The sequence below is a fragment of the Pteropus vampyrus genome, unplaced genomic scaffold, assembly GCF_000151845.1.
Source record: "Pteropus vampyrus isolate Shadow unplaced genomic scaffold, Pvam_2.0 Scaffold131, whole genome shotgun sequence".
NCBI classification, from domain to species: domain Eukaryota; kingdom Metazoa; phylum Chordata; class Mammalia; order Chiroptera; family Pteropodidae; genus Pteropus; species Pteropus vampyrus.
The window spans coordinates 2,033,850-2,043,495 of record NW_011888912.1 but is presented as its reverse complement, the minus strand read 5'-3'; the positions used below and the strand labels follow the sequence as shown (position 1 = coordinate 2,043,495).

Below are 9,646 nucleotides of genomic sequence, written 5' to 3'. Positions count from 1 at the left end.
GCCGTGGCCCTCGCACAGGGTCTGCGTCTCTGAGCTCTGGTTTCGTGAACGTCGAGGCTGCCGCAGCCGCCGTGCCACGGCTGGACGAGGGCGCGGGACGTGGGGAAGGGGCCCCAGGAGCTCGGCTCGGCCTCCTCTGCTTCTCAGGCCCTGCCCATGGCCGCCTGCGTCTCCGTGGCCCTGGAGATGACTTCTGTCTGTGTCCAGTTGCAGAATGCCGAACTGGGGAGGAGGCAGGAGGTGCGGGGTTTGCCAGAAGACCGTGTACTTCGCCGAGGAGGTTCAGTGTGAAGGCAACAGCTTCCACAAGTCCTGCTTCCTGTGCAGTGAGTCGGGCCAGGCCCTGCGGGTCCCTGGGGACGGGGGAGGGAGGGGCACCCCCAGGCCGGCCTGTCAGCACCCTGGGGAACTGGCCCCTTGGGATGTAAACAGCTTGACATTTGGCTGAAGCTGCAGCTGGGGCGGGAAGCACTTAAGGGCCTCTTTGTTGCTGCAGAGGCCTCTTCCAACGGGACCAGCTGGCCAGAGCGGGTGGGGGTGGCGGCCTGGGGGACGAGGGCCAGGCTGGGGAAATTTTCCACTGCGAACATTCTCATCTTTCCCCTCTGCCACAGTCTGTCACTTAGGAGGAAGATGCTTTTAGCCCAAGATTTCACCAGCCCGTGAGCCCGAATCACCCCTGGGTAAAAGGCAGCTCCGGGGGAGGCGCGGCTGCCTCTTCCCGCCCGCCTCGGGGCCGCCCTCACTTCCCTTCCTGCTCCTGCAGCTGGGAGAAGGAGACGGGCACCAACGCTCTGTGGCTCCCACCCCCAAAAGCCCAGAGCCCGGAGGAGCAGGAAACCAGGGCAGCCGGAGACGGCCAGCGCCTGGGCTGGGGTGTTCCCCGAGCCTCCAGGAAGGGGTAGCGTGGGGGGAGCCCCCCAGACTCCTGAGCGGCCGGTGATTGGTGGGGGAGTCCGCTGAGAAGAGGCAGCTGCAGCTCCCCGTCCTCCTTGGGGGCAGCAGAGTGGGTGCTGGGGTGTCCTTGCCAACCCCCGCTTCCGAGCAGGCCGGTCGGGCAGGGCGCGTGCGACGCGGCGTTGTTACGTGTGTGCTCACGGACGAGGTCGCCCGCTCCTCTCCGCGTGGGGTTTCTCTGTCATGGGTGCGGGGGCCCTGGGGGGGGTGTCGTGAGCATCGGGATGCAAGGAGCTTGGGAAATGGAGCACTCACAACAACTGCGTATTTAGTAAGTGAAAGACACTCCCGACACACGTGTGCAAGCACACGCGCACACACATGCGCACACAGACATGCATGTACACACGTGTAAGCATACACGCGCGCGTGCAGGCATGCATACACACACGTGCACACGCGCACACACACACGTGGCTGAGGCAGCCGCAGTGTGGCCGGCCGGCCTGCATCACGTGAAGCGGAGCTGCGGGACTCTGCGGCTGCTTCGTGCCAGGAGACTTCTGATGCAGACAGAGTAGGGTCCCGCTGGGCCACCTGTTCACCAGACCTCCACCTGTGGAAGCTGCCTAGTGCAGGAGTGACAGCCCGTGGGCTGCGCCGACGCGTGGGGACAGACAGCTTGCCGGAGCCTCGCCGGCCCCCACCCCTGGGGGAGCTGCAGACAGCAGCGGCTCGTCCTCAGCAGTTCACCGCACTGAGGAATTCTGAGCTGTTTATTTTTTCAGAGGGAGCGGGAGGGCTTGGCATGGCCGGGAAGAGGGTCAGGCAGCTTCTCTGCCCTCAGCTGTTGCTAATCACTGACCAGAGGCCAGCTGTGGCTGAGCCGCCCGGGCTTGCTGTCCTGCTCGTTGGGGTGGCCGTCGGGCAGGCAGTTGAGGGGAGTCAGGAACTGGGGGGTGGCAGAGGGAGGAGGGAGCAGGCCGGGCCAGGATGCGAGCGGTGCCGGGGACTAGAAGCAGCTGCAGAAAGTTAGGCCGGGGCAGGGCTTGGACGGGCGGCCGACACTAACAACCACCGGGAACGGCTGTGGGTCTCTGGGGTCCCCCGCTCAGCAGTGGGGCTTCAGAGCTCAGATGGTCTCCACGATCCAGGCCGGCTCCGCGACCTGCTTGTTCCCGGGGCCCAGAGCTGCTCCGAGCTCTTGGTCGGCTGTTGACAAGGACGTGGAATGGAAGAGCTGCCACCTCTCCGGTTCCGTGAAAAGCGTCCAGGTTGGGTTCGAGGATCCAGGGTGACCCATGGAGTCAGGGACTGTTCCCTCAGGGAGAGAGGCCCCAGGCTTGGGCCGGGCTGGCGTTCGGGGCCACAGTCCCTTGCCAGCCGGGCCCGCGTGTGTCCCCAGAAGCTCCTCTGGGCATTTCGGCTGTGGATCAACCCAGCTCAGTGCCTACATTCCCTTTCTAGGCTGGGACAGGCAGGAAGACAGGGTGACGCACAGGACGAGGCCAGGGACCGTGGCCTTGGGCTTGGCCTTCGACCCGGGAGCAGGGACGGAGAGGGCCTGCACTCCCGTGGTCTCCGTGGGGTCGGCCAGTTCCCGTGCACGGGCAGGAGAGCCCAGCTTCTCGGTTGGGGGCCCGGCGAGGCTGAGGCTAGTGCCTGGCCCTGAGCTGTGACCGGCCCCCTCCAGGGCAGGCTGGGGTCTGGCCCGACCCCACAGTGGTGGCCGATGGGACTGGGCTGCTCTTAGAAGCCCACATGCCCTCGGACACCAGCGCCTCCCGAACCGCAGGCTGAGCTCTGCTGCCAGTGTTCACTTCCCACGTGCTTGGCCTGCCCGGAAGGGACCTGGGCGGCAGAAACGGCCAAGTCGTGCTGGGCTCTGGCCCAACCGTGCCTCTGGCTGGTTCTGTGAGCCTGAACTTCTTTGTGGGCCTTGCTTTTCTTCCGGAAGCAGAGAGAATCACTCTGACTTGGGGTGGGGAGGGGGCTGACCCTCCGCTGGGGATGCCTGTTCCCAGACGGCATCACGAGGCCTCACGTGGCCAGGTGGCATCTGGATGCACACCCAATGCTGAGTAATTTGCCCAGATAACGAACCCGTAACTCTCTTTTTTGGCTAATTATTGGGTAGAGGTTCACTCAGAACTGCTTGGGTGAGTCTTTGGTGGAGCCCACAGGGGCGGAGGGCCAAGGCAGGGGGTGGGGGGTCGGGGGTGGGCCGCCGTGGGCAGGACGGGGGTCTGGGAGAGCGAGGCACAGCGGAGGCCCATAGGAGCCTGACGTCCCCGAGGGTCCAGGCCCAGTGGACGTGGCGAGGAGCCACCTGGAGAGGGAGCCATGGGCCATGCCGTGCTGGGGCTGGAGACCGGGCAGAGGTGACCGCTGCCCCCAGCTGCTCTGCCTCCCTGGTCCTGGAATTTCCAGGTCCAGCTGCGTCTCCAGGAAGCAACTCCAGGCGGCTCCCGGCCGCCCTGGAAGGCCCAGCCTGGGCGGGAACGTGGAGGCCTTGGCTGGTTTCCTTCCCCGTCTCCCGCAGCCAGGCCGGGAGCTGGGGCTTCCGTATTTGGGCTGCCCCGAGTGCTGGAATGGGGCGGGGACTCAGGGCAGCCCAGGAGTGGCCTTATTTAGACTGAAGTCTCCAACCTGGGGCTCAGGGTGATGAGCGGCTGAGCCGAGAGCATCGTGGGAGGGAGGGGGCGGGGGGCGGGGGAGGGCGGCTGGCCTCTCCCCAGGTCTCCACCTTCGAAAGGACGGGTTTGAGGGCGCAGTGCAGCGGCCACACTGAATCCCGATATTTGGGGATACGTAGAAGCGAATTAAGATTACAGGACAGGACCCAAAGACCCAGTGTGAAGCCGAGCCCCTGGGGGCCTGGCCGGTGTCCCCTGTGCCTTGTGTCCTGCTGGCTCTAACTTTACAGACTGGGAGAGAGAGCGGTCAGCCCTTACCGGGTGCCTGTCGTGTGCTGAGCGGTCACACGTAAGGCTCAGTTCCCACCACCCCCTTTGGGCGGGTGTTTTGCCTGTCCAGCCTCAGTGCGGTTTGGTCACGCAGGGGACAGTAACTTGCCCAGGCCATGCGGCCAGAAAGGGGACAGCAGGATCTGACTCTGGGCCTCTGTCAGTGGGCAACCCAGGCTCCGAGCTCTCTGACTCTGGGCATCCAGAGTGAGATGCCTCTGGGGCGGCAGCCGGGTGCGCCCCTGCCCCTCCAGTCCCTCGGCGGGGAGCCGAGGCGCTGCCCCGGGTCTGAGCTCCGAGCCCGGAGGCAGAGTGAGGGCTGAGGCGGGGTCCGCCAGGGCTGCTGGGACGGGTGTGGCAGGCGGCTCCATTCAAAGCCCGCCTTGCTGGGCCCTGAAGAAAACCAAACTCCTCTCCTGGCGCCTCGGCGCACCTGTGCCCTCGCCCCTGTGCGAGACCGTCTCCCCAGGACTCTGTTTCTGGAGGCAGGAAACCCCGCCTTCTCTTGTGTCCTTCCCCCCACCCCGCCCCGGCTCCCCGTCGAGACTCACGGTCTCTTTGTCCAGGGCAGAGTGAAGGCCCTCACGGGGCGTCCTGTGGCTCGGGGTCAGCTCAGGCCGTGGCCTCCTCCGTGGGTGCAGTGCAGCCTGGGAGGCTTGAGGGTGCAGGGGTCTGAGAGGGGCCGGCTTTCCTAGCGATAGGAGTGCAGACCCTCCCTGTCCCCCCAGCTCAGGGCCCTCCTGACCCGCATTTCCGGGCAGGGTCTGGGGTGACAGGAGCTCAGAGCCGTGGGGCACAGCGGCCAGCTGCCTGGCGCCTGCTCACCGTGCTCACGCCCCTCCACAGTGGTCTGCAAGAAGAACCTGGACAGCACCACGGTGGCCGTGCACGGCGAGGAGATCTACTGCCGGTCCTGCTACGGCAAGAAGTATGGACCGAAGGGCTACGGCTACGGGCAGGGCGCGGGCACGCTGAGCATGGACAAGGGGGAGGCCCTGGGCATCAGGCCCGAGGGGTGAGTGCCCACCTCCCGCGGGCCGTGGCGGGAGGCTTGGGAAGCCGTCATGGCCGGGTCACGTGGAACACCTGTAAGGGCTAGGCCGGCCCGGGGTGCTGGGGTCCTGTGGGAATCAGACAGAGTGACCTGGTCTAGTCCACTTTCATGGGTGAGAAAACTCGCCCAGGGCCGGCGACTTGCGGGGGTCCCCTAGCCAGTGAGGTCTGAGCCAGACCGGCCTCTGGCATCTGTCACCCCTGCTGCGGGAAGTCATGCCACTGAGTCCCCGGCACCCAGTGACCTCTGACCTGCTGTAAACAGCGGCCGTTGGCAGTCAGCCTGGCCGGCCCCTTGGCCCAGGAGAAATGGCCCAAAATGATGGATGCGTTACCACGTGTCAGCCAAGGTCGTGGCCCCCGAGAAGTGATTTATTGGCGGACCCCTCCTGGGGACCGGTGCCAGACCGGCCGCGGGAATGGGGGCCGGGAGGCGGGCGACCCCGAGCAGATGAGCTGGGGCCCAGCGGGGAGGGAGGCGGGGTGCTCCACAGAAACCGGCCTCGGTCTGTGCCTCCGTGAAGTGGGGGAGGGCCTGGTGGCCCGGGGGCTCCAGCCGGTGGCTGAGGCTGAGCCGCCCCGCCCGGCGCGGGGAAGGCGGGGTCGTGGCCACACGGTGCCAGCCCCGCATGTTTCTCAGCGTGTCACCTTACCACATGTCCCCCTGTGTAGGGCCCCTGGCCACAAGCCCACCACCAACCCCAACGCCTCCAAGTTTGCCCAGAAGATGGGGGGCTCCGAGCACTGCCCCCGCTGCAGCCAGGCGGTCTATGCTGCTGAGAAGGTGATTGGCGCTGGGAAGGTAAGTGGCTGCCGGGGTCACGGGGAGGCGGAGGGGACGGTGACGTTCTGGGGGTCCGGGGGGGGCGGTTCTCGAGATGGGGGTTCCAGAACTCTGCACGTCTGGCCCCAGCTCCGCTCAGAGGGTCTGAGCCCTGTGCCATCCCTCCCTACCTTCGTTTCAAAGCCACCACAAAGGGGTAACCCCTTGTCCCTGTGCCTGCCAGGCCCCTCGGAGCTTGTCGCCCTGGAGCCTGGCAGCCCCAGCAGGCTGGGCCTGACCGTTCGAGGCCCGCGAGCATTGCTAGGGGCTCGCGAAGAGCCATCGTGTCTGGCCGGAGACCACAGGCCTGGAAGGGCACGAGCGCGGGGTCGGAGGGCCCGAGCGCGGGGTCGGAGGGCACGAGCGCGGGGTCGGAGGGCACGAGCGCGGGGTCGGAGGGCACGAGCGCGGGGTCGGAGGGCCCGCAGGCCCCGCAATTGCACATTTAGCGGGAACGTCTCTGGGAAGAGCCTCGGTTTTGTGATCCCAGCACACACCCTGTGTCAGAGGGTGTGGACCCCCAGGACCCCACTAAGCCTCCAGGGCAGGGATTTTCGAGGCTCAGGCCCCTTAGGAGGTGTCTGCGAACTTTTAACTGCCAGGCGAGCCCTTCCCGTGACGTCGCGGCCGCGGCCCCAGCCACGTAAGCGTAGTGACGCTGTTGTTAGTGTCACTGCCCACCCCCGGGGTCTGCGCTGAGGTCAGGATGAGGAGCCACTGCTCAGCCGGTGTGAAAACGGGACGTACGAATGTCACAGTCGAGTCGGTGTCTTTTTGGCTGCGTCTCCCTACGAGATGAGAAAATTCTAGGAATCGCTAAGAATCGATATGTCGCCATGGAGCTGGGCTCTAGGTTAGGGCTCAGGCTGTACTTCTCGGGAGTCGAGAGAAGAGACTTCACGTTCAAGGAGGAGGCCCCACCCTTGGCCTTAGCCGGAAGAGAGATGTCTGGGAATGGGGGTGCTTGGGGGTGCTGGGCTTAGGGGCCGCCGGGAGGTGCTGATTTAGACGGAGGGCGGGGCCTCGTGTGAGTCTGGAGCGGCCGAAGCAGAGGCCGAAGCAGGCTGGGTGGCCGCCGGGGGGCTGGGTGCGGGGAGGACCGAGGTCTGCTGGGCTCTGCAAGGGGCCATGTGCCTGGTCTGGCAGCCGGGAGCTCCCAGGAGGCCCAGCTTCCTCTCTGCCTCCAGCGCAGACACGGGGGCTGTGCTCACAGAGGCTCTGTGCCCTTAAAAGGCCTTGTTCTGTCCTGCCTGGACGTCGCCCGCCCCTGCAGAGCTGTCTGCACGTCAGCCAGGAGCCCGCTCGGGGATGCTGCTGGGGCCTCTGAGAAGTCTCGCTGTCCCTGGGCTGCCTTCTCCCCAGGCGGCTGTCAGCACCGTGTGGCCTCTTGTGGCCCTTAGAGAAGCCGCACCCAGCCTTTCCCTGCCGAGTTCCGTGCACTCACAGACCCGGGTCCCTTCCACCAGACGTCCTGGCTCAGGGCCCCCTGGGCCGGCCTGTGCCAGGCACATTACGCTGCTGAAGTCACTCAGTCCCCACAGCTGCCCGGCGAGCGAGGCACCACCTGCCCGTTCCGAGAGGGCATGGCCTTCGGGCACACGAGGCACCCAGATCACCAGCTTCAGAGGCCGGGCTGGCTTGGAAGGTCCCAGTGACACAAGGCTGCCCTGTGGTCAGGCAGCACCCACCTCAGCGTCGTCCTCACAGCCATCGTGCAGGATGGGAAGTGTGGACCTGTGTCACCGGTCAGGGCAGGGCCAGGACGGGCCTGTGCCCGCACACGGATGCCCACGGGATGCCCTGCCTTGGGCAGTGATACCGCCCTTTGTGGTGCAACAGGTGCCACTGGCCATCTGGCCACTTGAGGATGGTGTGAGGTGCCGTGTGGACCCTGGCCTGCTCCCCCCACTGGCCAGGCCGTGTCCCCGCAGTGGCACCAGCTGAGCAGACTTCAGGAGCGTCCTGAGCCTTGCACGGCTGTTCTCACGTCAGGGGCTGGGGCTGGGGGCGGGGACACCCTAGTCACTGGTGGTGGCATTGACTGTTTCCTTCCCGCCCAGTCCTGGCATAAGTCCTGCTTCCGATGTGCCAAGTGTGGCAAAGGCCTCGAGTCGACCACCCTGGCCGACAAGGATGGCGAGATTTACTGCAAAGGTGGGTGGCTTTGCTCCAAGTCAAGGGCCGGGGGGTCACAGGGGGCGGGGCCGAGCAGCGCTTCCCTTGCTCTGCGAACCAGGTCCTGGCCTTGGGGTCGTGTCCGGAGGGAGCACTGGTATGACGTGCATTTTAGCGGGGACAAGTCCGGAGGGAGGACGTGACTTGGCCAAAGGCACGCAGCAGACCGAGCTCCTGGCCCCTGCCTGGTCCAGCGTGTCACAGCGGACACACCCCTTCTGCCATCTCAGCACTGGGGCGGGGGAGGGGCCCTTGCGGTCGGGGCTGCCGAGCTGGGGGTCCCAGGGACCTGGCCTTGGAGGCCTGGCCAGGTGCTAGGCAGCGCTTGTCCTGGGCGGGGAGGGGCGCCCTGACCACCCCGTCTCTCCACAGGATGCTACGCGAAAAACTTCGGGCCGAAGGGCTTTGGCTTCGGGCAGGGAGCGGGGGCCCTGGTCCACTCCGAGTGAGGCGGCGCCCACACCCACCCTGTGCACCCGCTCGCCACTCCCTCCCCGCAGCCTCGGTGACCCCGGGACTCCTCGCTTAGCCCTGACACTTGTCACCAGGGGCTGGAACTTGGTGCCCAGTCCCCGTTGTTGGGGGGTCTGCCATAGACCCATCCTCTCGGGGGCTCCCCTGCCTGGTGCCACTCACCAGCTGGAGCCTTGGTGGGGCAGCCCTCCCCCTACCCCCTGCCCCATAAGCCTCTGTTCTTAGCCTCCGAGGCTGAATGTCCACCATCAGCCGGCCAAGACCCTGAGCCCACATCTCCCAGCCCAGCAGGGAGGGAGGCGGGGCCAAGGCGGGCCAGGGAGGCTCAGGTGTCCTGGACCCCAGAGATTCTCCTCTGTAGGAAAGAAGGTTGTTTTTTGGTGTCCCCAGAATAGGCCTAGGGAGTCCCAGCTTGGGAGTCACGGTGGGGGACAGGCAGGCGTGTAGACAGGGTCGTGGACTGTCACGGCCAGTTGCTTCTGGAGGCCCTGGCCTTGGAAGCTGTGGGGGACGGTGTCCTCCCCTCGGGATGGGAGAACAGCCAGGTCTGAGAACCCCAGCACCGAGTCCCCTGGGATGGGGTCCTGATGAAACACCCCAGCACGTACTCCTGTTCACCAGGGGCCCAAATCGAGGGCAGCCCGCTCCGCCCTGGACCCGGAGCCCGGAGGTGGCAGTGGCAGCCTTGCTGTCCCCACACGGCCCGGGCCAGTTCTGTCCCCGCTCCGGCCACGCCTGCCTGACCCTCAGAGGCGGACGGGGACACCGCGTTGGTCTCCCCGGACGCCCCTCCGCTCCCACCGCACGCTGCCCAGGGACCTTCCTGGCCACGTCACCCCTCCCTTCCAGGCCCCCCAGCAGCAGCAGCAGGAGCGAGGCCGAGGGGCCTGGCTGCTCCCCCCTCACCTGAAGGGCTGTAGGCACGGGCTGTATTCAAGCTGATCCTTCACCTGGTCAATAAAAGCGGTTAGAACAGAGCTCTGGCGTCTGGTCCTGTCACCGCTGCCCACCCCTCGCCCGGGGCCGGGGGAGCCTGATCGGAGAATGACAGCAGCGGGCCTCAGAGTGGTCTGTTCCTGCTTCCGTCCTCGCTGCCTGGAGAGGCCTGGCCACCCCGTTCCCACGGCCAGTCCGCCACCCCACGTCTGGGCGTGGAACTCTGGGCTTTGGAATTTGAGGGGCTCGGCGAGGCCCCCAGACTGCTCAGAACATCTCTCGGTTTGGAAAGCCCCGGCAGGGAGACGAGCTCGGCCACATC

The 9,646-nt window shown here is 66.3% G+C and overlaps 1 protein-coding gene across 2 annotated transcripts; it reads left to right on the top strand.

Moving 5' to 3' along the window:
* The first annotated feature begins 207 nt into the window (after positions 1 to 207).
* CSRP1 (cysteine and glycine rich protein 1) lies at positions 208 to 9,365 on the top strand. Of its 2 annotated transcripts, none has more exons than XM_011367272.1 (5): positions 208 to 326; positions 4,710 to 4,791; positions 5,589 to 5,718; positions 7,800 to 7,893; positions 8,287 to 9,365. In XM_011367272.1, exons 1-5 carry the CDS (start codon positions 215 to 217, stop codon positions 8,361 to 8,363), a joined length of 495 nt encoding a protein of 164 aa, XP_011365574.1. In that variant the 5' UTR covers positions 208 to 214; the 3' UTR covers positions 8,364 to 9,365. The 2 variants fall into 2 exon arrangements, with proteins under 2 accessions (XP_011365574.1, XP_011365573.1); XM_011367271.1 differs by having other exon boundaries at positions 4,710 to 4,878.
* Positions 9,366 to 9,646: the final 281 nt, after the last annotated feature.

What these genes read in the sequence shown, in the direction of transcription:
- CSRP1 (XM_011367271.1), top strand. Translation starts at nt 215, where the DNA reads ATGCCGAACTGGGGAGGAGGCAGGAGGTGCGGGGTTTGCCAGAAGACC. An exon ending in CAAGTCCTGCTTCCTGTGCA is followed by an intron (nt 327 to 4,709) that starts GTGAGTCGGGCC and finishes GCCCCTCCACAG; the next exon opens with TGGTCTGCAAGAAGAACCTG. An exon ending in TGGCGAGATTTACTGCAAAG is followed by an intron (nt 7,894 to 8,286) that starts GTGGGTGGCTTT and finishes GTCTCTCCACAG; the next exon opens with GATGCTACGCGAAAAACTTC.